Source organism: Taeniopygia guttata, chromosome 3, assembly GCF_048771995.1.
Source record: "Taeniopygia guttata chromosome 3, bTaeGut7.mat, whole genome shotgun sequence".
In the NCBI taxonomy this organism is placed as follows: domain Eukaryota; kingdom Metazoa; phylum Chordata; class Aves; order Passeriformes; family Estrildidae; genus Taeniopygia; species Taeniopygia guttata.
In genome coordinates, this window is record NC_133027.1 from 60779180 (window position 1) to 60807120 (window position 27941).

Here is a 27941-nt window from a genome sequence, read left to right on the forward strand (position 1 = left end):
GGATAGGTGTAATGGAAACTGTGCCATGGGGAGCACACTGTCAGTATCAGGGTGCTGACACATTTGACTTAGAATGACTATGTCCATCCTAATCATAAGTGGGATACTAAGATAAAAGGAGTAACCAATTTTTTTTGCTGAAAAAATAAACCTGCATTTTTACTCTGCACAGCTTCCACGAGATCCTTGAAGGTACTGAAGAAGTCGTCCAGTAGCGAATGGAATGGTGACCAGGGGAAAGGCACCTTCCAGGACTCTGATGAGTGCAGCCTAAGCAGCAGCACTCAGAGTAGCAGCTGCCACACTTCTGAGAGCATCCAGGAGACCAAAAATTCATCTCCCGATAAACATGCAGAGAGCACTGCATCTGACTTTTCTAATGTTCTTGTCAAAGAATCCGATATTCTCAGTGATGATGACGATGACGAGGACTATCAGAACCTAAAGAAAGGCAGCCCTACAAAAGACATTGAAATACAGTTCCAGCGGCTGAAGATTTCAGAGGAACCCAGTGCTGACTCTGAACAGGATCAGGCTGCTGAAAATGAGGAAGAAGATGGCTTTCAGATAGCAGAGCATCCAAAGCTCGTGCGGGGCCATTTCTGCCCAGTGAAGAGAAAACTAAACAGCACAAAGCGTAGCAGAGGAACTCTAATGGCAATGCAAGAACGTCACCAATCCCTTGACAGTCACTCTGATGCTGCGAACCTGGATCTGAACTCTATTTTAGAGAGAGAATTTAGTGTCCAGAGTTTAACATCTGTAGTTAATGAGGACTGTTTTTATGAAGCTGTGGAGAGGCATGGAAAATCCTAGCTCAATATTAAAACATTCATTTGAAGTCCACATAAAATTCAACAAACATTTTGCTTTAAAACTAGTAAATTCATGGAAGCTGCAGGAAAACTACTCTCTGATTTTGTGCACTAATACATTTCTGCTCAAAAACAGCTGTAAAGGATTCTTAAGTTATTTTAATTTATTGTGGATCAAAAATAGATTAAGTTGGCCCAGGTTTGTAAATTAGTTCATCCCTTTCAAACATTTATTAAGACAATGTAGTGTTCTTGGGGATGGCCTCGTTAATATTTTAAGTAATGTGGAAAAGGTGCTAGTGAGTGGCAGAGGGGTTTACAATGGAAAGTAGCATTGCAAACTGAATTTTTCAATACCTTGGGCATTTTATTTCTTTGGTTTTCATGTTTGCTTTATTTAAAGCACAATTAAGTTATTTTAATGTGTTTTAGTGCACAACAGTGCAGAAGTTTCATTTTTGTACGTTTCAATGCTGTTTATACTTTATACATATGTGTAAATACAGAAACAAAGCTTGGCCTGTAATCTTTTATTTGACTGTATTTTTTATTTTCTCTATGAGCCTGTACAGTAAAAGACAAATAAGTATTGTACTTAGCCATGTTTTCTACTTTTTATTGTGCTGCTTTTCTGTAACTGGAGCTTTAAGTCTCAAATTCTTTGCTTCTGCATAAATGAGAAGAGTATTAGCAGACCTTGAGGCAATTGGTGCACTTTATCCTCCTGTAAGCCAGTCACTTGAGTGTATTTATAAGAATCTTGGCTTCTGTTTTTTAAATTATTCTGCACAGTAGGATGTTCCAGGATAAAAAAAGCACAAAAACCCAACACTATCTTATGTGCTGATATCTGAAAAGTATTTTTCTTCAATTTCAGTAAAGCACTTTCATTCACACAGAATTAAATTATATCAGAAGTATTGCAACTTAATTACTGTCTCACAATGCACCTTGTTTCTCAGTATGTGTTCTAGCCATTTCCCTGAGGTAAAAAAAAATCCCTGGATTGTCCCTTCCCTTTTGTCTGCAGCTGAATGGAATAGAGAGATGCCTTCTCTCTCTACCACTTCCTCAAAAGTAAGTCTTTCATATCTGCACAGATGTAGGACCATCTAAACCTTCTTTTACTGAGTCAACACCTGCAGATCAAGGAGTTAAAACTAGTTTAAAAAAATGAGAATTGTGCTGTTACAGCTGATTTTCCTCTTCAGTCTGTTCAGGCTGACCAGTACTTCCAAGTAAACTTCTTGTCATCTTCTTTTGCCGCAGTTCTTCTCTGTAGTTGAACACAAAAAGGCTTGGGTCTTCATCACACATTTTCCTGTATGCATTGCACAGGTTTCTAAACTGTGACATAGAGAGCTGAAAAGGACGCAGAGTTGGATCAACATTTGCTGTCATCATCAGCTGTTCTGTTCTTTTCAAGCGCCCATTTTCAGGAAACAAGGTCCTAAAAGATATGGGGTTAAGAAAAATTTCAGCAATTCACACAGACAATTACATTTTCCTTAAGAGTAACATGAAATTTACTTACTAGTAAACCTGTATTAATTATGTCACTATTTTAGCTCTGGCCCTCTTAAAATACTTCATTATCTGAGCAATGGAAACATATAAGTGTCCTTTTTCTGCAAATGCAAATTATGACACCATAGCACATACATACATTATAGACTAAACGCATGTATGTTCATGTTAGTTAACATTAAAAAGAGCTTTGGGTATGGTTACAAGCACAGAGCCTTCTTAGAATTAGCCTCATATTTAGAAAGCAACAACAGATTCAACTGTGCGAAACAGATCAGATTCAAATAAATATTACTTTCTTTCAGACTGTTCCATTCCAATAGAAAATACAGTTATCACTTGTCATTAATACCCTAATTCTAATGTCAGAAAAAAAAGCCAAGAAAGAAGAAAGAGCATTTAATTGCCATTCACTTTTTAATATTTAGAATGTGGGAGAATGTGGCAGGAGTCCTAGATTTTGTTTTCAGCTTTGTCATTGTTCACAGATAGGCACATCAGTACATCTACTCTAGAGCTAGATCCATTAGCACCTCTCTCTGAGAAATTCCCCAAATTTGAATGAAGAGTAATAGGTAAGTGATTTTTAATGTCACACAAAAATACATACTACACAGTGCAAACTATTTAAAGGACCACCTCTTATTAGCAGTAGTTCTCAGTCTAAAAGAGGCCAGAAAGGCAAAAAATCTGAACATGATTCATGAGCATTTCTCAATTCTTAAATTCTATCCGTGTTATATACATAATACCTAAAAATATTGTGCATCTAATACAGGAACACATACCCTGCCCCCCCAAACCCCCCAAGATGTGTTTGGCAGGTTGTCTGGACAAACTAGTCCAAAGGCTTTGTGCAAGAAATGATAGTTGTTTCCTGGTGGGTACATAGAACACAAAGTTAAGAAAGGGTTTAAAATTATAAGTGAAAAATGAAACTTCTGGGAAACCTGTATATGCTACTTCTGGCTTTTGTCAAAATGTCCCCGTTAGTTCAGCATCTAGGTCAGCAGTGGGTCAATTTTTATTTCAGTATCCCCTCTTTCCTTTGACTCCATAGTTCAAAAAAAATACCAGGAGCAAAGTGTACCTAGTCTTTTCTTAACAGACTATGAACCATCATACAAATGTCATGAATCACAACTCAAACTATAGTATGGACTTCATAGCACAATCTTGTATTTCACATCTCAAATCCCAGAACTCATACACAAATATAAAGTGATCCTATTGCCTTGTTTTCATACAGTCTGTGTGATAGAGAACCTTATGATGAACTTTACAGCTTTTTTATACACCAAAATTTCTATATTTTTCAGGTCAGCTAAAGAATAAGAGGATTGTGTTTCTTAGCAGCAAACTAGGGCTAAGGTATGATAAGCTGCTAGGGGAATACGTGATGTCCAAAAGTTCAGTTCCCCCTCCTTGCCTCAAAAGAATGTAAAGCAGTTATTAGCAATTTGAGATTACACAGAAGCTGGGAGATTTTTTTTAAACTTTGGTTTAAAAACACAACTTTGTTGTGTACAATACTGTACACAACATAGATATGCTGATTGCATGTGCTTTCTGCTTACATTGTCAAGAGAAACCATTCCTCCACAGTAGAAAAAAAGAAAAAAAAAAAAGAAAAAAACCATCACCACCCTTTTGACTTTTGTAAGTCAAAACCAAACCAGTCTAGAGTTTGGACATTTTCTAAACACTTCCAAATACATACTCAAACTTTAACACAGAGAAACCTACACTCCTTTAGATCCAATGTCTGCATCCCACGTATCAAAGGCATTCACAGCCTCAAGGAAAAAGAATCTAACAACCCAAAACTAGATGTAAAATTCTTTGTTTCTATTTAAAACAGTGACATAGAAGGCTTGTAGTAGAGTAGGGTAGTATCCACCCTAATTCTAGACTGCATCAGGGCCAAAACTATGCCCAGCAACATTCAGGGAGCCCAGGCTGCAGCAGACACCTCTAGTCATAACAGCATCTCTGTCACACATTCTACAGTGCCAATAGTAATTGCCAATAGTAATTCAGACACATGGCAGTGTTGGAATTTAAACAGGATCCTTGGCAAAAAGACTGCAGGTTTCTCACATCAGAGAACCTAATAAAATTCCCTCAGTAAGATACCAGGATTTTTTAAAAGCCAGTAAGAACTCCATAATTAGACCTTTTGACATTATCCCCAAATAAGTAAAACTTCCTACAGATGACATACTCCTCACACTACCATCTTTGGTTCTGCATGTTGATACTTTTGGTTTTTAACTCAATTATTCTGTAGTTTTTGTGGTTGGGTTGGGTTTTTTTCCTTTCTGCAACAGACAAATTATTGAAAAGACGACCACTTTATCCTAGTGATTTTTAATAACTTCAACTGCACTAACAAAAATACACAACTAATTATTACATAATTACATTACATATTAATCTCATACTTTTGTGTCCAGAAACCATTCTGAAAAGAAAGATCTGATGAACTATGACAACAGATTTAAAACTGGAATAAAACCAAATGCATAGCTGATTTAGTAGCGCTGCATTTACAAAAACTTTACCTGGGAATTTTTCATTAAAAATACTTACTCAATTCCACGGAAGCAGTATTTTCTTCTGAACTGAAAAACACTTTGAACCACTTTTTCTACCAGCTCAAATGGCTGCTCTATCTTTGGTTGCACCAATGGAGTGAAATGCACCACAGCCACATCCACCTATACAGAAAAGAAAGATAAATTAGAGTAGACATCTTCCTCTGAGACACATTACTTCTAAGTTACCTGGCTAGACATCAGCAAACAGGCACAATATAGGAAGGCATTCTTGCAGGAGGTAAGCCAGCTGTGGAATGACTAATGTCATGGTATGGAATAAAAAGATTTGCCTTAGCTTTCAAGACGCTGCAGAATTTTAGTCTTAGTTATCTACATATTTCCAATTAGTTCACATGCCATCAGTACTTAGTACTTTTTACCCCCATGGCACTTTGTCCATTTAGAGCAACTTTCATGTAATCTGTAAAGTAATTAGCACTTCTGTCTTCAGATCCTTCCACATGATAATTCTGACAGAATACACAAATTAGATAATATTTGATACACAGGCTGAAGGGCAGCTGGAGAAAATTGGTATTATAATTAGAAATCAAACCCATTCCCGATAAGTTTTCTGTTGCTCCAGGGCTTTTCTAAAATGTAAGCCAAGGAATTGCTTTTCAATGTTTTAAGATTTCTATTCTATTTAAAGGAATTGTAGGTAGAAATAAGTGCACTCAGTTTAAGTGACCACACAATTCTGTATTTACACTGTGTATCACAGTTCATCCAAAATGTTTGACTGATTCCACAAAGATAAGCTTGAGTAGATTATTTTATAGTTCTCAAACCAGACTGGTTCACAGAATAGTCACTTGCTCTGTGTCTGAAAACAGACTGAAATAATATATACACACTTTATATTTTTTATGTGAGTGTGTATATATATGTATGCCATGCAACTATATTATATATTATAACTGTATTATATAGAAACTTTCTGAATTCAGACTTCTGTATTAAAAATTAGGAGCTGGACTAAAACTCCACTTCTGCACAACAACAAATAAAGCAGTTAATCTTCCAAACTAGAGATTAACAACAATAAAAAGGAAACATTTCTGTGGAGGAGCACATTGAAAACTTGTACGATGTGTACAAGTACTGTACAAATTTGTAAGTACCAGATTAAAAAAAAATTAGTCTCTTATTAAAAAGAGTCTGCTGAAATGACAGGCAATCACTGAATTTTTAAAAAGGATCTGACAGTCAATACTGGCACTCACAGAACATGAATTTATCATCACACGTGCTAGTTCTAACAGAAAAAAAGAGACACAATCAGACCAAAGAACAGCTGCTGCTTGAACCACAGTCTCAGTGTACCAATTGCTCGAGATAACCCAGACCATGAGAGTACTTCAAAAAAGAAAGTGTTCCTCCTACTGCTTCAACCAAAACTGCTCATAGCAACTTCTGATGTGAACATAATCTGACACAAAGGTACCATCCCATCCATTTTCGTATTTCTGTGGGAACAGCTGAGCTGTTAAGTACATCTATCCAGTACAAATGCCTCTACAACACAAATTTCAAAGAATTTTAAAATCTAAACAATATAATCTTTTCATGTAGATAAAACTTACAAAGCTGAGCAAAAATTCTGCCTAGAGAAAAGAAATAAAATACCAATTAATGGTGCTGATGAAGAAAAAACCCACAGCAAGTTCCCAGTGTTAGCACTGCTGATCCCAAGTATATACTACTGGAGTATTTTTTTTTAGTTGTCCACCTTCTCTGAAAGCTAGAGTTAAAAATACAACAGAGAAAATATTTAAAATTACTGAAATGTGAAACACAAGAGTGTATTCAAAAATCAGGTGACAAAGAAACTTGACATATGGAATCTGCAGTGAAACACACATAATTTATTTCCCAAAGCAGATTTTAATTTCTCAAGTGTTCAGAGCACCTGACTTTGCTATGGGTTGCTCCTATACGGAAGACCACAGGGATATAGAAAAAAAAACTTGTGTTCACATTGAGTATAAGAAAAGTTAATCTTTTTGAACAGAACAAAGACACACTTCACATATCCAATCAGCTCCTTGAACAGAAATACTAAGGGCACATGCAGATGTTTATCTACATTTTGGTCAGGAACTATAACAAGGTATTACCCCCACAAAATTAGGGGTAAGAAAACAACCAGAGTCCATGTGGCATCACCTAGTCACCTCAATTTTGCTGAAATACTCATAAGTGAGAAATAAGGGCTCTTTGGGAGTCAGCGCCACATCTTGAACAAAAATTTCTGAAGGAAAAAAAACCACATAATCTGTGTACAGCTTTAGAGCCAAACAGCTCAATCTGCTATCTCAAGGCCAGTAGGCAATAATTTCTGCTTCTGAAACAAAACACAGCACTTCTCAGCTCCATTATAGACACGGTTTTCTTTGGACCCCAGGAAAGCTGCTTGGTTACTATAGCAACAGATACAGGGGAAAGCTTTTCATTTGTAAATGGCCACTCCTTTAAAATCATACATGCTATTTTCCCCATACCTTTTAATATGTATCAAATAGAGAGTAGAATTATGAAAGCAAATAGAGTACATAGGAACACTTAAAATACACATCTTGATTTGATAACTTTACTAGTAATGCTTTTCACCCAACCAAGTATTTTAGAAATATTTACAAAATAACACTCAAGTCTTACAAAATAGTGAATAAGAAAATCATTCAATTGATACATCCCAAATTGTCAAAAGTACAGCAATTATTCACCCCTTACTGTTTTAGTACAACTGTACAATGAAGGCTTATGTTCTGGTAGGGTAGGAGGAACACATAACAGTGTACAATTTAATTCACACAAGTCTGCTGCCTTGCTAATGAAATCAACACACTAAATCAGAATAAGCTTAAGTGAGACAATTTTTACTAACTGCTGACAACAAAGGTCTCATAATGGGCAATACATGTACCTTGCAACAGGGCTGTATTAAAAGCAAACCCACATAACCTTTCCTCAAGATGTCATTTACTCATAGGGAACTAAAACCAAAGCAGAATATATTACAATTTCATTAAAACAGACTGCTTGAGATCCTACTGAGATAGTTCTAAGCCAGCACTTTCACAATCCAAGTATTCAGTACTATTTTATCCGTCTACTACAAATGTTAGGTCTAACACCAGATATGTGCAACAAATAGCACAATCTTGTTCTGAGGAGAGTTTACTTTTGGCTCACTTCCAGCAGAAAGTAACTATGCCTCCACACTAATAAAACTAATTTCTGTGTAAGAAGAGCTCTGCAGTAAGCCCGTTCACACCAGGCTCAGAAACAGAATCACAAGAGACATGAGGTCAGGTACAGAACCTGTGGGTATATCACTGCTGCTATGAGCAAGACCTTTCTCCCAACTTCTTGATTTCTCACACCAACTTGTCGAGGCCACTTCTCTGATGTGTTGCATTTACCATGGAAGCCTTATCAGTGGCTTTATTCCCTTATTTTTTTGTACAGTCTTATACAAAGGTAACAAGTTACAGGATAATCTATGGAAGGCTAAAGCTATCAGGAACTGATAAGCAAAGCCTGCAGTTGAACAGAAGTGTCCTGCTGGTCCAATTACAAATTAAAACAAATTGTAAAGTTCTTTTCTAGTAAACTTAAACTCTTAATAAGATTATCTGTGATGAAAAAAACAACAACTGACAAACAAGAAAACTCTCGGGTTCTCAGTACAACTTAAATGATTTTTCCCCCCACCTGTAAGTCTACAGTTTCTGGATTCTCAAGATTTTACTCCATTTAATCACTGCTCACACTTTCCATCATAGAACCTGGGCATTATTATGTATTTAGGACTAAAGGCCGCCGTCAGTTTTATTCCATAATCTCTTTGCTTTCCCTTACTGAGTGTTTTTCAAACAAAACTCATTAAACAAAGTACTCCTTTATTCTCGGTTAGATGGAACTAAGAGAGGGAACAAACAGCAGTAATGCACTTGCTGTGGAGAACAGAAAAAAAACAACATTCCAAGAAATTTTGTTAATACATGCCAATGCAGTTTTATATGAGAAGGGATAGTTGCATTCAAGAGAAACTGCATTTACCAGGACATCTACAGTGAAGAAAACATCTCAGACTTCACAACCAGCAGTAAGTCCTTCACAAACATAAATGAAACATAACTGTTTTTTAAATTACAACTGTAGTGTTTATACTTGAAATTATCATACCTTTAACTTGGTTCACCCCATTAAATGTAATGTATAGCTACCATTTGCAGTGTTTTGCTTGTGTGTTTTTATATACTGATTTTTAAAAAGCAAGTAATGAAAAAGGCTGATTGAGAATACTGATTAGCTTTTTCAGAACATGAATGAGAATATGAATGAGTTTTTGAATGAGTTTTGAGTGACCCAGACCTGTCAGTTCCTCCTGTAAAAGGAAGTTAAGCCATCTTTCCCAGGGGCCTGTACAGCAAATGATATGTATCTGCCAGAACATCTCTTCCCAGCATGAACAAACTGAAGGGATTTGGAAATAGGCAGGTCTTTGAAATAAGGTTTTAACAATGAATAGCTGTTAGTATTTTCACCTTAACTTTAAGTATTTTTAATATATAGATGCTGGACCAAGTTAGCACATCCTTGAACAATTACCTGAAATAAATACAATACAAAAATATTAGCGTATAAAGATATAAAATATATATATAGAGAAAAGATAGAGAATTAAACTATATATTATAAAAGAGGATAACAGTGTTATACTTATAAAAGATAAATATATAAATTAGTTCGGAAATGCCACTAAAGACTGATAGAATACATAATGATCAAAACCTTGTTGTCTTATGCTTAATGAACTGAAACAAGAGTACAATACTACAAATATTTTTGTATTCCCCTTATTTTAATTTTATTCCTTATTATTATGGATTTTCAAATGAGTTCTAATGCTGAAGACCTATTTTAATATCATTGTACCTATTTAGCTTGAAAGTCTGGATCATGCTGTCTAAGACAGAAGCCTGCCCTTTGTATACTACTGATAAAAGACAAAACCTACCAATTATACAGCCCCATGCAGAAGGCAAAGCAGGGTACCACTTTTTAATCCTCCTCTCAGAGGTTTCAAACCATGTTCTGCATCTGCAATCCAACAGTCCAGCTGAGGTGACAGCAACAGTTCTGTCTTCCCAGCTGTACAGTAATCACACTGCCCAAAATGTTCTCATCTGTCAAATGAAACTGGACTCCTTATAAAAGAATAGCAAGGAGCTTTTAAAATTATTTTTATTAATTGCCACTTCCGGCAGTTTGCTAAATGGTAAATTTGCAAATTATTTTAGACAGGTGACTGATTAAAAAAAAGGCACTTCCACAAATAAGCTGTTCTTTACCAGTATTAAAAACATTATTTTAGAGACAGAAGAAGACCAAATTCAGTCTTATGGCTTCCTAAATATTGCTAATTTAAGTCAAGGAACAGAAATCACTGAAAATAAAAAACTGGCAAGTTTAAATAAAAATTAAATAAAATTAAATATTGATTTAGAAAAGTCATGTGACTAATTGTGAAAATGCAAAACCTAAATTCTATTTTATTCTCCTCCAAAGCCAAGATATTTTGTAACATTTAATAAAAAGATGAACGGGTAATATTTAAAAAACAGAAATAAGGGGTTACGCTTAATCATAATTAAAATAGGAGATAGTATAACAGTACCCATTGTTATAAAAAACAGCTGACTACAGCTATCAAGACACTTAAACAAGGTACCTGAAAAGTACAATATATTTTCTACCAGTGTGTTTTCCTACCACAATGACTTCTCATCTGCAAGTTTCTAGTGTTCCATTTACAATGTGTATTTGTCTAGTAAGCATGCAATGTGTATGCTATATTACCAAAACCAACTGCAGTAAAGTAAGTTTTGCTTGATGGCTTGCAATCATGTATGAAAGGGCAGCAGCTCCTTTTTACAAGCAATTCTAAAGCACTGTCCATTTGCCATCATCTCTGTTCAAGTACCTTGTGTACAGCAGCTCAGCTGCTGCAGGGTCATATTAGATATTCATTCAGATAGCTCTAATTTTAAATGCAAGCTTTTTTGTTTGCTGATTTCTTTTCCTTTCCCCCTCCAACTTCTCCTCCTCCCCTTTCCTCCGTGTTGCACAGACGGCCACAGCTTGGCTACGAAGCTCACAGTTACTCATTTCCACGAGAGAAAAGGCAGACAAAAGGTGACAGAAGATAACCATCATGGCATCAGCAAGTCTGCAGTTCTTTGCTTTTATTCTGGCTTTGTTTGGTGTTTTTGGAGATATCGCAGCCACCTTGCTACCCAACTGGAAGGTAAATGCAGACGTTGGCTCAAATATCATAACAGCTATAACACAGATGCAAGGACTTTGGATGGACTGCACGTGGTACAGCACTGGGATGTTCAGCTGTACCCTGAAATACTCGATTCTCTCTCTCCCCGTCTACATCCAGGTTGCACGGACCACCATGGTACTGTCGTGTATCCTATCAGCCTTTGGGATCTGCATCACTACAGTCGGAATGAAATGCACAAGGCTGGGAGGGGATACTGACAGCAAAAATAATGCTTGTTTTGCTGGAGGAATCTGCTTCATTCTTGCAGGAATCTTTGGATTAGTACCAACGTGCTGGTACACAAGAGAAATTATTTCCAATTTCCTGGACCAGACCGTTCCAGAGAGTAGTAAACACGAACCGGGAGGAGCAGTTTATACTGGATTCATCTCAGCGGGTTTTCTGCTTATCGCAGGTGTGATCTTCTGCTCTTCCTGTTTTAAAAGGCAGCAAGGAGCATGGATTTACCCTCCGAAGCAGCACCATTTCCCATCCACAGAGCAGGAGAGCAATGCAGGTTACAGCCTGAAGGACTACGTATAAATAAATAGTTACTTCTATCCATTGAAGTATTTCTATTCATTCAAGGGGGCTTTTTGTGTGTTAAGTGTAGCTTGGTTATTTCAATGAATGTATAACATAGCACTTAATCTTTCCTGTATCTGGGTTGCAGTTATGCTTATGCAAGGTATTTCATTTATAGGGGCATCCACAAAAAGGAAGGAGTGGGAAAAGATACTTGTCTGCTATTAGAGTACTTTATTTTGTTGATTTTTCAAACCCTTCTTTCTGACTTCCCAAGTTACACTTGTTGAAGAAAAAGGAGCTATTCTAAAAACATAACTGACTGTACAATTCATGCATCAATGTCTTGTTACAGCAAAGATGATTAAAACCTAACTGCTTTCTGTTTAGTGAATCAGACTTTCAATAATATATGACATTTTACACCGTATTTTACATTTCTATCTTGATTTCATTTATGATGCAAGGTAAGAAAAACCCAGAAACTGTTTGTCCAAGAAGCCCAATTCAAAGGTTTTAAAAAAGCGGACACATCTGCCTTTCATTTTCAATTCTAAATTGCCTTGGTAACTAGATTTTGTAAAAAAAAAAAAAAAAAAAAAAAAAAAAAATCAACCAACCAAAACAAATCCACAACAAAAGCTCAAGGCTCCAAACCTCAGCTGCACTGTAGACTTTGCATATCAGGCTGATGGATCAGCAGTACCATTCAGCTCTTGCCAAAACCAGCTCTCCTGCCCAAAACTGCCACCTGCTGTGGGTTTCATTTATTATTGTTAAAGGAAAGTGTGCTGGACATCCACCAATAGCTACTAATCTATCACTACACAGTGAATGTTAGAGATGAGCAGTAGTACAAGAGAAATGTAAACATAACTGTGAAAACACCTGCAAATTGTAATGAATAGGATAGAAGCCAAATTATCTATGTTCAAGAAACATCTGTAAACATTCTGGCTTACACTTGCTAAAGGCAGTTATTAACAGCTCAAATAACACAGTAACCACTTACTGCCTTCTACATTTCTGACCTTCTCAAAGAACCTTTTAAGTCCTTTTAATTATTCATGTAGGATCTGTTCCAGGCCCACTCCCAGGTATTCTATTACTATAAAATGTACTATACAACAGTAAAAAAGAGACAGCTTCTCTATTCTTTTAACTGTCTTACTTTGAATAATTACCTTAAATCCTTTAACCTTTTCTTTAAACACACAGTTTTTTTTGTATTGGTCACTGGCCAGTGTGAGACCTAAATATTTCCCTAAGTGAGAACCAAATCAAGAATGAAAACAGGTATGATACAGGCCTTTAGATTTAGGAACATGATGCTGGATGAGTCTCTCAATAAAATCAACTGCTATTTATTCTGCATATTTATACACAACTTTCATTTCCCACAGTACTAGTCTAAACTTTGCTAAAAGACCATGAAGGAGCCTAAACATAAAATGTTTGGTATGTTGGAAAAAGATGTTTTACTACAGCATTTGATAAAGTGGACTATTTTATGGACTTAATATGTAAGTAGTCTTTATTCATAAAGAGTCTTCATTTTTCACACACAGAATGGCATTACATCTTGTTTTTATTCTTCTGTTACATACCTATCTTGAGTTTCCTACGTTTTAATCAAGGAGCTTGATTTGCCCTATTCCTAATGCAACTATCAGCAGTTATTAGATATTGCAGAGACTTCACTATGACCAAAAAGCAAATTTCTTTTTTTCCTAGACACAATGTTGTGCATTACCATTCCATTAACCAAGAATCTTTTATGTCTCAACACTCATAGCAATGTTGAAATAATATGCATGCATTGAGCAAATGAGGTAAACAACTCCTTTACACAAACATGCATCTCCACCTTTAGAAAGGGGTTTGACATGACACTAAGCCATGATCACTACCATGTGCATGAGTTAAATCTGTTTGCAAAAATTATAATCAAGAGGCATTTTTACAGGAGGGTGTAAGGAAAAGGTACTAATGGCATAACATGAGCACAACAAAGTTTATTGGTTACACATGCTGCAAATTTTTCTTCCTGAAACTTTATATAAAGTAGCTGTGCTATGAAACAAAAATAAAGAACAGAGCCATTTCATTCACAGTACGTTGCAAAAGCAGATTCTATGAGAAATTCCATACGTTGCAATAAAACAGATTCTATGAGAAATGGTAGCATCTATAATCATGTCAGTCCACAGCTAAAAGAACAAGGACAAAACACAAGATCAGTCTACAACAGGTGTGTGAAGGAAACAAAATAATAGGGAAAACATATGCCAGTCCTGTCTGAAAGAATTCTGCTTTTGCAATATAAGCAATACTTGTTTTAACTCAAAAAATACATAAAATAAAAATATGCCTGCCTTTAGTTGTACTGCTTTTTTTATTCAACAGAGCACCAACTGACTCTAGGATGCGTTAGTATTATACTAAGATACTTGTCACAACTCTTACAAGTTGTCTGTTACAACTCTTACAAGAGGTTGTTATTATAAGTGTGTTACTCTTACAAGAGGTGTGTGACCTCTCTTGGTCAAATACAGCCTTTTCAGTACAGAAAAATGGAAATACCAATTAGAGCTTCCCAATTCTGGGACAGTCTGCACAAGGCTTTTAATTACATTAGCTTTATTAATACTCAAGTTGTACCCACCACTGAGAAATCCCCACCATGAAACTGGAATTTTAGCCTTATTTAAACTATTTCACATATTTGACAGTGAGAGTGCATCCTGAAATTATTTTCCATTCACCTAGGAAACTTGGAAAAAAAAACCTAAGCCAAAACCTCAAAGCAAAAAATAAGGTTTCTTAAGCATGGTCATTTTCTCTCACAATAGACTGCTGCAATATAACGTGCTTAAACAGTTACTTGCCAAAAAAATACTAACAGAATTTCAAATTTTCATCAAAATATACCCAGACAGAGGCCTTAAAATTTACTGCAATAAACAAGAAAATAACCTTCCAAAGGTTCTCAAGAGATATGCCAGAAAAGTCAAAAGGACCAAGGGAGAAGGGAAGGGAGATGTATTGAAGAGCTGAACCAATCAATTTAAGAGGAAGCTGCAAGTTCACTCCTGAAACACCAGAGCAGTTTGATAGGTCAAGTAGTGATGGTTTTAAACTCCCAGAGAGTTGATTTAAATTAGATATAACGAAGAAGCTTTTTACAATGAGGCTGGTAAAACACAGACATGTTGCCCAGAGAGATGGTGGATGCCCCATCCCTGGAAACATTCAAGATCACATTGGAAGAGCTCTGAGCAACCTCATGTAGTTGAAGTTGTTCCTGCTCATTGCATGGGAATGGTGCTAGACAACCATCCTTCCAACCAAATATTTCTATAAGCCTATGATTCCCACATGCATTCAGGGACACAGACATCACTTAAAGTCAGGCACAAATTTTTACAAAAAAATCCAAACTAAAACAAAACAAGCTTTTATCCAAAATACTGAATTATTTCTTAATTTTGGATTCCTGTACTCATAATGGCTGTTAATAAAAAACAGTGGCAGTAGATAAGAGAACAACAAAGAGATTGTTCTCTACTCACTCAAGAATATACAAGAGAGAAAAGATTGTTACTTTTTAAAACAATCAGTGGGATACAGCTGACAAACTGCTGTAGCAAATAGGAGGGAGTAAAATATGCTAAAGAAGACTGGGGTGAAACATACAGATTATAGACATGGTAAAATTAGAGATGTTTGACAAAGGTGACAAATTAAAAGCTTTTCTTAACACAGTCTTTGAAAAGACCCATCAAATTCTTGAGGCACAATTCCCAAACTGTTTATAAATGCAAATGGTAAAACAGCAGGCTTTCGAAAAATACTTCAGTCCTAGCAGACCATCCTGACATTAAATCCTAATCTCCCTCTCCAGAACACCCAAAGAAGTATGCTGACCTTGCAGATAGGTTTGAAGGTCAAAGCCAAGTTCTGAGGAAAAAAGAAAACAAAAAAAAAAAAAAAAAAAGCACTTTCTCAGAATGAGCATGCTTCATTTACAGGAATTTCACATCACTCCACTTTGTAATACAGAGATGGTCAAATAAAGTAGCCAGCAATGTTCCTTAGTGAAAATAAGATACATTTCTTGATGGACACATTAACAAAAACCACAAATAAATACAGGAAAACCTACCTCTGGCTTTGGAACAAAGGCTTGACCCGGAATTATGAAACAGTTTTCCACAGTGCAGAGATGCTGAGCCATGATGGACAGTCTGCTGCGTTGGCTACTTCCTGGATTAGCTGTAAGTCTCTACGGGAAAATCAAAACATGTATATCAGTAATACTGAACTGACCACATGACCAGTTGTATTAAAGCCTGATTTTCAGTATAATCAAATTTAAGACACCAGTTAATCATTAAAAACTTGTATCAATTTGTATGCCCAGTTTATCTAAAATATTCTTATCCAATATAGCAGCATTTCAGTAAAATACCACGTTGATTTACAATCTCAGTCCTGCAACCAAATGCACATGAAAAAGAACTCCTAGAAATTCTGCAGATCTAAATGAATGTCAAAAGAATTTTGTATGGATACAAGAGAAAACTAAAGCTATTCTGACTGCAGAATTCAAAACAAACTTAACACCAGCTGAAAGTACTCTCACAATCCTTTCCTTCCCTGTTTCTGGATAAAATATTATGACATTTTTTTCTTCTTCATGATGAAACAAAGCTCCATAAACTCAATATAGGCTAGAAACCAAAAGTTCTTCATAATTAACTGGTCTACTCTTAAAATATTTGCCAGGAAGCTGGGTCTAGTTTACATAAATTTAGAATGCCTAACAGTGAGAGCATTTAATACTTAAAACTCAATTCGTGTATACTCTGATTTTCCCATTAATTTTTTTACAAAATAGTAGCTTGGACAGAGGATTCCTATGCTTTTCTGACCTGGCAAGAAACACATTTTATTGTGTTTTGCTTGCACAAACAAAATTGAAACATATAAAGCATCTTGTAAAACAAGTCTCAAATTACAGAAATCATTTCACTAACACACACAAAAACAGAATCATGATAATTCATGTTCTTATTCACCACCACCTCAATAAAAAAAAACCAAACTAAATCCCAATTTGCATATCTGGTAATATTTGTACAACATGTAGTTCCATATGAAAAGCCTACTCATGAAATGCTGCCATGCTTATTAAATTTATGCCTGAAAACTAAAAGTTAAACCTGTTGCCAAAATTTCACATTTTTTCAAATAACTCTTCCTAAAGGCAGTTCAGCACAGAGCAAATAAATGCTTTTCAACAACATTTTGGAAAGAATGCTCAGTGATTCTTTCTGCCTATGCCAGCATTTAAAGCTACCTTCATTGTTGTGTCAGAGGAAATTATTCTCTAAAAAAACCCAGACTGCAAAGTCTTAACAATGCAATCTGACACGCACTTCCTTAACCTCCGCAGTGGAAATGAAACTGACCTAATGGCAACACTTGTGTCCAGCACCAATTCAAACAAATCTATCTTTACTTCTCCCAGAAACCAACTACCAAGTCTCAGCCAGTAAGTTCCTGCTTCTCAATTACAGAAGGGATAATTTAACATCTGGAGAGTAACATCTTAAACCACTTCAACCACAGAAGCAGGAACACACTTGTGTACAGCACCCCTGCACGGGATCAGCCAGACAAACCTCCAGCATGGGCAGGGAGACGTGCAGCAAGGTCAGCTTGCTCAGAGACCTGCCCTGCCTGACCTTGAAGGTTTCCAGCGATAGGGCATCTACCCCATTTCTTGGCAACCTGCTGTTTCACTACCCTCACTGTAAAAAATTATTTCCTTGTATCTAAATCTACCTTCTTTTGGTTTAAAACCATTTCTCCTTGTTCTATAGCAACAGACCCTGTTAGAAGATCAATTTTAGAGTAAGTGGGCTGGAAGAACCTGGCCTAGGCGACAGATTTGAGATGAAACACTGAAGAATTTGGGACAAAAGTTCTTACCCACAAAGTGAATAGCAATTTTACAAATTTAAACTACAAAGAAAACAAATTATCTGTTTGACACTCAAAAATGCTATTTTTCATTATGTGGATATTTGGCCTTATCCTCCTTAACAGACCTCAGATTCAGCATATAAAATAACTGCTGGCTCTCATCAGCTTTAATCAATGTATTTATATCATATCAGAAGAGAGTGGGCTGCAGTAGTAGGTGTCTAGTGACATAACTCACACCAACATTGCTGTGCTACAAGGAAACAGAAAAGCAAGAAAATACAAAAGTATTTACTTCTCTGTTATACTGGGTCTGACCATAAATAAGAGTACATTGCTTCTCTTTTTTACTATTAACATCAAGGTATCCTAACTAATTATAAAGCACGTCACTCCATTCCATGATTCATCTTATGCTTTCGTTGTGCTTATGACACATACACAGACTTTCTTTGATATTTAGGCTCTTAGCTTAGAAGTATCCAGGCAGGACACCAAATTTCCCTATCAAGACTGCAAATCCAGAGATACAAAAAATATCAGTAGCAACTCACTATTATCTGCATTACACTGTTCTCTCTTTCCTGATACTGACTATGCCTGTACACACCTATTTACTGTGGTTATCTTAAGCAACTCCAGAGGGTCGGGAGAAAAGAACAGAGCCTAATTATTGTTCTTTCTCCTAATCATAAAATAAAATAGTACCTTTAAAACTATTTCTTTTCATGTTATCAAACCAATAATGGAAATGCAAACCAAAAACCATGAACAATTTTGCCTTTGAGAAAGACCTGTGTTGAACAAAATCAAGAGAACTCAGATTATAAACTCAACAACAACTAACACTGATTCACTGTGTGACCTTGAACAACATACTGCATTTCTTAGTGTTCCTAACTCCTCAGTGTTTTATGTACAAGACCTTAAGTATGCATGGTATTTTGCACCTAATTGAGCAATACTGGGTGCAGAAGAACCGTAATCTACATGTCACCAATGACATATGCAGCTGGGTACAGCAATATAAAGGACAGAATGCTCCCACACAGTGTTAGGTGAATTTTTGCTATCACAAAACTATGCATCTTACCTATCATCACTCTGCATTTTACATCACAGTCCATTAGTCATATTTTGCAACAAGGCTTAACCTCACGTGACATGAAGTCCTTCTGGGAAACAGACATGGATTCTGTCTGACACCAATTAAGTCCAGAACTGAACTAAGAAATCTGGTTTATTTCACACCAAATGTTTGTCCCTAGTGTTCTCTAGAGCTACCTACTGGAAATACTTCTTCAATCTTGATTGCAAGGCTAGAGCAATGATGGCACAATATGGGTTTTTTTGACCCCCAAAAATAACAGCAGACATTCTACTTGCATATATAATTATTACTAATTTTCACAGAAAAAAAAAAAGCAGCAAAAGTTTCCTATTCAAATTTTTACTTTGAAGAATTAAAATTGAAACAACATACACATTGAGGCTGCACAGACAAAACGCAGCAGGTTACAAACACAAGTAATAAGATGGAGATTCAGTTTTCAGGCTAATGTGCAACTCTTTTTTTTCTTTATAAATGCAAGTGAGATGCTTGTTAAAAGCCAGACTGCTTCCATAACTGCAAAGCAAAAAAGCTTTCCATTCTCTATGTTTTATATGTTTTACAAGTTTCATGCCATGTCAATAGAAATAAACTTTTAAGTCTAAAAGCACTGTGGAGTAAGCCAATTGATCTGTCATTAACACTAGTACACTGCAGATCAGTCTAGCCTTCTTTGAGAAACTAATTATTAATACAAAATAAAATATCAATTTGCTCTTAGACTTGCGGTGACAGAAGTCAGTTAAGGCCTTTTCACACACACAAGAATGGCAGAACACATTAATAATTCTGATGTCATTCAAGAAAGCCAATGCCAATTTCCATGGTCTTGACAAACACCCCCTGTGTTTTAAGTACTTAATCACAACTGGAAATAATGGTAACCTTCTATTTTTCCTTATTTTAAGGAAGGTGTTTCTTACAAATTATTTTTAATAAAGAGGACAAAGAAAATATAAGTGTTTCTTGAGATGAATGAAAGGTAAGGAAAAACAGATTGATGACACGTTGCACAAATGTCTGTGAGAGAATAAACACAGAAGAGTGCTGTGCAATCTATTCATGTCAAAGAAATCAGACTACAGAAAAGAACAGAAAGAGTACCTCAACGAAATATAACCCTGCATAAGACATGAAAAAAAATTACATTCTTGTGGAAGGATCAGAGTAGATAATCAACACAGCAAAATTTATAACCACATAAACTAAAAATGGAACTAACCTTTTACTCTCTTTTCAAAGTCAACTAAAACTGGGTTTGTAGTTTTAAACAAAAGATTGCATATTAACAATATGCAACATTGAAAAAATGCCAAAATTTTACCTCCCCAACTTCCTTTTGAAAAGTCAGTGTCATCTGTGTCCTGCCATAAATAAAAGGTCCATCCCTTTTTGAAACATTCTCAAGCCACTTGATGATTAGAGGAGTTGAAACACTGAAGGGCAGATTCCCAATGATATGTATATCTGGTGGTTCTGTTGACATTTGACAGAAGAAAAACAGCTGTGAAAAAGTTTTGGCTAAGATTTTGCTAAGAAATAAAACACAAGAAAGATACATGCCTATCAACCTAGACTTAAAATACGGAAATTTTTTTATTATGCCACACCAAAATTATGCCTGTCCATTTATACTCATCTTACACTGACAAAACTGTGTTACTACTCTCAGTATTTAGAAAAAAAGGGGTTAGGTCTGTTTCTCATTTACATTTGAAGAAATCAGTAGCTTTCAGATGATTTTCAGCTGATGAGTAAATTCCAGCTGAGCTACTCCAGAATGGCAAAACCAAAACAGTGTTCCTGTGATTTACAAGTCTGACTATTAGGTACAGAGTAAATAGCCATACTCATACTTCTGTCCAACACATCCTCCCAGAGGCATTTTACTGAGTGCTAACAACCCTCAAAATACCAAACAGTTGCCTCTTTAACATATACCAGAAGAGAGTAACACCTACACTGAGTGAACTTCAATTTTATCACTACTTAAGACTAACTCAGAAGCCCTAAAAAATGAAAATACTAACCATCATCCCAGCTTTTTTTTAAGTGCTTTGGAAAAGCCTTCTCCATCTTATAGGTCAGGATATCTCCATGAACGATGCGCACCTTTCCTGGAGCTGCTTCAGAGAGCATCTGTTTGTAAACAAGCAAGCAGAACCCACAGTGAGTGTTGACCAAACCGATTTCCAGTTTCAGCCACTGCAGGAATCAAACCATTGCTATATATTTATCTTCAATGTACAGCAAAGCATAGTAGGAGTTAAAATGGAGAACATGATTAGTAAGTATTTGTGGGAATCCAGGGCTTCCCTTTGGCTGCCCTGGAGGGCCTGGGACCCTGGCAGGGGTCAGGAACCCCCCTGTACAGAGCACAGAGTACAAAAGTTTTCAACATTACAGAATGAATTACAAGCTCTGAGTGTTTGATATGAGTAATAATTAAGTGTGGCATGGGTGCAAAAGTAAAATTTTAGGTTTCTAGATTAGGGGTTCAAAGGGGACAAGATGGAGGAATTGGGTTGGCCTTGTCCTTTTTCTCCTTCTTCATGCCCTCCATGTTTCACTGTAGTGTTGGCATTTTTCTGTTGGTTTAGGCTGGGGACACACTGTTCAACGTAGATGATAGATATTGGCACATTATTGTAAATATAGCACACGTAGTTTCTGGTATATAATGTTTGTAACATCCCACTGGGGGCAGAGCCCCGCACGCTGCCCTGCAGGACAGACCTGCGGCAGGGCAGCAGAACATGTTAGAGATAAGCAAGAATAAACAACCTTGAAACCAGCACAGACGAATTATGGCTTCTTCTTTGGCAATGGGGCAGAAAGACAGAGACTTTCTACAATCTCGGAATCATCAATACCTGCAGATTCCGACAAGTATTTACTTTCAAAAAGCAAACACTAGATATAGATTAATGTGTGATTCTGTAACCACTTAACTATTCACACATGTAGAATTCTTAATAGAGAATTCAAACTTGAAAAGACTGCTAAGAATCTCTTCAACAACAATTAACAAGTCCCAGGTCACTATCAGGACCTCATCTGCTTTAAATAATAATGCAAGCAGGAGGTTTTGAAAGGTTTTTAGATCAATTACCTATGAAAACAAGGGCTCATGTGATTTTTTTGTTTTCCCCACAGCTTTAGGGCCTATTATCCAATTTCAGCCACATGTGATACAAGGCTGCAGAAATACTTATTTTTCCTTTTACATGAAAAATGTGGAAAAGATTCTCTTGATACTCCCTGTAGTAGTCTACGCTTCTACCATTAAAAAACAAGGAATCCACTTAAAAGATTAAATTAGTATCTAGCAGGAGGGAAGATCTCAACAATTTCTATCTTCCTAAACATTAAAAAATCATCTTCATTGTAAGCTTCTGCAGCCCACTTGCACAACTTATCTCATATTTAATAAAGGCTGATATGCAAACTCAGCGCTGGCTGTAGTTTGACAACCAATTCTTTAATTTTTGGTGTTAGTTCCCATAATCAAAGTTAGTTAAGCTTTTTTAATGTTGTATGAATCTTTTCTCTTACACTATGAAATTATGCACAAAGAGCAAAATTCAAAAGCAGTAGAGACTTTTTCAAAGATGACATTTGGGGATATTTATTGATCCTGTAAGACAATAATGAGAAATTGCTCAAAGAACAACCTTGCTTTTGCACTGAAATCCAAATTCATAAACAGTTAAGTGCCAGTGGCCTAACTGCCAAAATAAACTGTTCATCATTGTAGTCCCATTTTCAATCTGAATGATGTTTATATGCCCAGGGGAACAAAGAGCTTTCACAATTCTCTGAGCCAAAGGAAAATACTGCTTTCTCCTACAGTTCACAAAATATTGTCATGAAATTTTTTTTAATAAAAGTTTACGTTTTTTAATTATCAAAAAAGCTAAGTTTATGTAGAGCAATAAAAGCTTAACAAAAACCCTAAATGTTCCTACATGTGTTAAGTGCAATTATTCCCAAACAGAAAAAATAAAACTAATCTCAACTCCAAACCACTTAATGGACTTTTCAGCATTACACTAGCAATTATGTGACATATGAATTCACTAATCTGCCATGGTTTGTCAAACCTTTCTTTGAAGCTGTAACAAATGCTCTAGCATGATTATACTGAAAGATAATGTAAGATTAATAAAGTTAGAAAACAGTGTCATTTGCTAATAACAGTTTTCTTATCAAGATTGAGTTTAGGGGCTGCTGAGAAACACACTATACATAACTGAGAATTGCATTTAATTTGTGACCAGAAAATCATTGTCTTATATTTCTAATTTAAAATAAAGACTTGGAAACTCAGTGAAGCTTTTTTCTTTTGAGGGGAAAACGTGTGCAGCTAACACAGCTCCGGGAGCTGCTGTGCATAAAGGACACCAGCCAAGAGTGTTCCATCTCATTCTTTAACCACAACCAAAAGGGCACAAAGGAGGCATAAAGGGCATTGTTTAAAACATGAAATGGTGTTCCTGGAATAATTCTGTATTCAGTGCATTCTCTTGCTCTCTTTATCAATCTTTCCAGCCTGAAAACTAATAGGGCATATGGCAGAAAGGTTGGGATTCTTTAAGACTGAGACAGAACTGACAGACGCTCAGCTGGTGTAAACTTTAACTCAGTACACATATGTTCTTCACTGTATTTCAGTTCTGCAGTAAAGAATATCCCCACTTCAGTTTTGTGAGAGACCACAGCTTGAAAAACAGTTAATGAAAAATGCTGTATGCTTTGCATCAGCGATTTTAAAAGTACCTAAGAGACATTTAAAGTAATAGTCCCCACTTGTTATTTTCATCTCTGACATTTTCCCCTATTAAAATCTCAAACATTTTATGAGCATGAGTTTTGATAGTTTGCTTGGGAAACCAGAAAAGTTATTTCAACACACATCATTAGAAAAGAAAGATTCGCTGTTATGTATCTTCTTATTTGTATGGAAAAAAAGCAACAAATTGAACACTAATGGCTGCAACACATTTCTTGCTCATTCGCATCCTCTGTTGCTGAGCTATACCACCTCTATGTTCAAAAACCTCATTCAGACATTCACTTCTACTCTGAGGAGATTGGCAATTAAAAATATGTCATTATGTCACTTGAACAGTAAAGATAATTACATACCAAAAGCTCATTTTAGATGCCAAGAAGCATACTTTTATTCAGATAAAACTGCTGCAGAGGATGTATTTTAGAAGATCAGAAACAAAACTATCCAAGTACTTAAAAAGCTCTCTTAACTAAAACAAGTGTAATTTAACCTCAAATTCTCTGAAGTTCCAAACCAGTTCTCGAAATCTAAAACAAAAATGCTGATTGACACCCATCAAGTAAAAACATGGTTTCACATTTCATAAGATGAAGATGGCATATTATATGTTATTAATGGCTAAGCCCACAAAGACATAATTACATGCACATTGAAGTTTCAGGGTATGATCAGTTTCATTCATACCTTACATTATTTTCATCATTTAAAGAGATAGTAACAGTTCTCAAGTATACTATCTATTTATTTTCACTGCTGATTTAGTGAAAAAGACACAGTGCAATTTAAGGAAAGCCCTTTGAATTGTTCTAATCTGAGATTGTAGAGACATAAGAAAACAATGAAACTTTAAGATTTCTGGATTCTGTTTTTCTCGATGAATTTATACAGCCAAATTCCATAAATATCCAGCACCACAAGTAGATGGTATCTGAAAATGCCACAATGACTCATGAACTTATACCAATTAAAAAAAAAAAAAAAGGAAGAAAAGCTTAAGAGTGCTTTTTTGAAAATGTAAAATAGATGCTTGCTTTTTTCGTCTCTACCTGGATGTTAACCCATATTGACTGTACTAACTGGAGATACACCTTCTCAGTTTTATAAAGCAAAATTATTGGGATTAAAATGAAATATAAAACCATTTATACATTCAGCCTTCAAATTATGATTTCACCAGCATGATGAAATGCACCTGAAATGTCAAAGCCTGAAAAAAACCTCAAAAACAACAGTTGCAGGATAAGGTCCTAAAGGGCCTATGAGAAAGCAGGAACAATAAATTGCAATACTGTGTATCTTCAAGCAAATTATAGCTCTGGTTTCTGCCACAGGACCAAACCTATTTTCAGTGCTGAGATTCCAATGAGGCACCTGTAATCTCTCCAAGTTCTCAGAATGTTCTTATTCAATGCTGTGGTTATATGCACACAAATTATTCTCCAGTTGGTACCTGCAATCCTGGAATAAATCGAGCATCTTTTTCAATTAAAAGGAGTTGTTCAACACCAGCACTGAGAATGGATCTGGTAATTCCTCCTGGCCCAGGGCCCACTTCGCAAACATGGGCATTTTTCAGCTCACCAGCCTGTTTCACTATCTTGTCTGCAAGACACAAACAACATACTAAGCCTTTATTTTCCAGGAGATTCAGCTCACCAAGATAACCTCATTGTTTACTGTTACACAACCATGCTTATCTCAGAACAGACATAAACAGTGACACATCCCAGTTAAATCATCACGCGCCCGCCAGACTGCACAGAATTCAGATTTGTTCCATACTACAAGATATACTGAGCTATTTAAGAAAAGGCTATTTTTAGTTTTATGTCTTTAGTATTTATTGTGCTCATTACAGAACCAAATAAAAAGAGAATATCACTCCTCTGTACACTAGCAGTACTATTGTGCTGCAAGCAAGCACTTGTGTCTGACACACTAAAGTCTCATTACTTGTCCTTATAAAGGTATTTCACTACAGCACCTCTATTTCAAGGCGATTTAAGAAGTAAGAAAGATACAGTAAAGCTCTATGAAAATTAGCAATTTTATGGGGGAGAAGCTGGACTAAATGAAGAGCTGGAACACAGGCAACTGGCACCTACAGAAAACAGGGCAGTTGAAAGGTGAGGAAGGAATACCCATGTGAAAGTGAAACGAGACAACATTAGAAAGTATTATAGACACTAAAGAAGACAGATTGAGGACTAGAAAATTTAGCTAGTGAAATGAAGGGAAGCATGGAGAGAGGATACTGACAGAAATCATGCTGCTCACTCCATGATCTCTTATATATGCAATAAAAAATAACCAAAGTCTTGTCTACTTGTAAAGTTTTACTAACAGCATGCAGACATCTTTGTTCTGGGGTAGGAGTCCGGTTGTTCAGTAAGTGGAACAGAGTTTCATGTTCTGAATTTGTATCAGTCTGAATTGTCAAACAAAATCAAATCATTAGCAACATGAAATTGTACTGCATTTCTAAATGCAAAATTCAGCCACCACTGTGCCAGTGAAGACACCGACCCCTGACTGACAGAACAGTGCCAGCTTTGTCACCCACCACTGATACAAAGCTGAAAAAAAAAAGAATTGTTCAGAACAATGCAACTGGCTCAAAAAAGCTACACTTCTGATAAACTGAGACAAATTACTCTCCTATCTACAGCAGAAAGGAAACTCTAAACTGCACAAAGTGTTACATGCTTTCTACGATACAGAATAATCTGAAAAAAAAAGCCAATTTTTAAGTCAAACTTATAAACCAAAACAGTACCCAAACGATACAAGTACTAATTTGGTTTAGATTTTTTGCATTTCAGTCAATAACCCATATTTTATATAGGAATAACATTTCTATGTAAGAAAAATTACACTTCAATTTCAAAAGAAACTTATTTTTGAGGAGTAAGTATAAGCAATTAGCCTAACCTAAAACTACTGTTAAGAAAGGTCTTATAAAGGTTTACCAATCGAGCTGCCATTACTCTGGCAAACGTTATTATGCAAACATCATCTCCTTAGCTATACTCAGGATTCTGACAAAAACTGGGACACATGTTCTATGCTAGCTAAAAATATTAGAATAAAATATTTAACCTGTCAATCGCAAATCCAGTAGAAAGTTCTGGGAAAGCTGTTTCAGTGCTTTAAGGCGAAAGAGTTTAATAATCTCTCCAATAGTTGGCAGGGGAGGCAGACGGAAAGCTGCCACCTTTCCTGGAGCAGCCATAAGATAAAGCTCTCATTCCTTCCTCCTAGAGAGACACCGAAAAGATTACTCTATTACAGACAACGAATTAAAATTACATTACAAACACTACTAAGCTTACAAATTAAGGTGTGATTTACAAATCATTAGGAGGACTAAACTCCAAACATCACTGCTTTGACTTTTGGATGTAGAGTTTATGCCAGGCACGAATTCGGGGTACTGGGGCAAGTCCAATTTGCAGATCTGCCAAAGGCTCAGGTAAAACCAAGCCCTCCCGCAATTACTCGATGTCTTTCATTGCTTTAGAGAAGAGCCAGTAAGTGGAACGACTTCACGGCAGCATGTACAGACAGAACGTGTTTAATTCACACGAAACGCCAGCACAGCCCCGGGCGGCGCGGCCCGACTGCGCAGGCGCAGACGCCGTCAGCGCGGCTGGGGAGGCCCAGCGCAGGGGCGGGACAGCGCGTGGTGCCGCCGCACGCACCGGGCTGGGCTGGGCCGGACCGGGAGGGCCCCGCCGCCGCCGCCGCAGGCGCTTTCTCCCTCCCCGGCTCTCCCAGCGGCAAGGGACGCTTGGAACGGTGTCCCGCCGGCGCCGCGGCTCCTCACAGGGCGCAGCGGGCGCCAACCCGGAAGAGAAAGGGGCGCAGCGCTGCGCATGCGGCTGTCCCAGCGCCTTACCTGGCTGCGCGCGGGGGAGACGGGCCGCGCTGCGCATGCGCGCTGGGAGCCGGGGGCCGGGCTGGGCGCTGTGGGCGAGTAGGAAATGAGCAGTGTATAAGTGGTTTTAATAATAGTGTTGGTGTGCGTAATTACGTTATGTAAGTGCGTGTGCCTTATATATATATATATATATATATATATATATATTTGCAGGTATATTTATATCTAGGGGTGTATTCTTCAGGCGTTTTCTTGTGTTGTTCGCCCTGAGTTACACTGGTGCCACCAAAAGCCATTTTGGCAGAGTATTTCTGCAGTATCTTCTGTCACAGTGTATTAAGGAAATTCTCTTCC

The 27941-nt window shown here is 36.7% G+C and overlaps 3 protein-coding genes across 18 annotated transcripts in view; 2 read left to right on the forward strand and 1 right to left on the reverse strand.

Moving 5' to 3' along the window:
* The window catches only part of TIAM2 (TIAM Rac1 associated GEF 2), an 82386-nt gene extending 80977 nt beyond the window's left edge, over positions 1 to 1409 (forward strand). For all 10 annotated transcript variants that reach the window (XM_072926964.1, XM_072926966.1, XM_072926965.1 and 7 more), the window contains one exon: positions 173 to 1409. In XM_072926964.1, the coding sequence (XP_072783065.1) occupies positions 173 to 816 (644 nt within the window). In that variant the 3' untranslated portion in view covers positions 817 to 1409. The remainder of the gene's footprint in view (positions 1 to 172) is intronic.
* Positions 1344 to 27699, reverse strand: TFB1M (transcription factor B1, mitochondrial). 7 transcript variants are annotated; one of them, XM_072926972.1, is made up of 9 exons: positions 27606 to 27699; positions 26807 to 26964; positions 25158 to 25309; positions 20943 to 21051; positions 20237 to 20388; positions 15976 to 16095; positions 15738 to 15770; positions 4935 to 5062; positions 1344 to 2265 (listed from the first exon to the last, which is right to left on the reverse strand). In XM_072926972.1, exons 2-9 carry the CDS (start codon positions 26937 to 26939, stop codon positions 2004 to 2006), a joined length of 1089 nt encoding a protein of 362 aa, XP_072783073.1. In that variant the 5' UTR covers positions 26940 to 26964; positions 27606 to 27699; the 3' UTR covers positions 1344 to 2003. The 7 variants fall into 7 exon arrangements, with proteins under 7 accessions (XP_072783073.1, XP_072783074.1, XP_072783072.1 ...); XM_072926973.1 differs by lacking the exon at positions 27606 to 27699 and adding an exon at positions 27409 to 27583; XM_072926971.1 differs by lacking the exon at positions 27606 to 27699 and adding an exon at positions 27059 to 27348.
* On the forward strand, positions 8894 to 12204 carry CLDN20 (claudin 20). Its single transcript, XM_030268060.4, has 2 exons — positions 8894 to 9056; positions 11085 to 12204. Exon 2 carries the CDS (start codon positions 11169 to 11171, stop codon positions 11826 to 11828), a length of 660 nt encoding a protein of 219 aa, XP_030123920.1. The 5' UTR covers positions 8894 to 9056; positions 11085 to 11168; the 3' UTR covers positions 11829 to 12204.
* Positions 27700 to 27941: the final 242 nt, after the last annotated feature.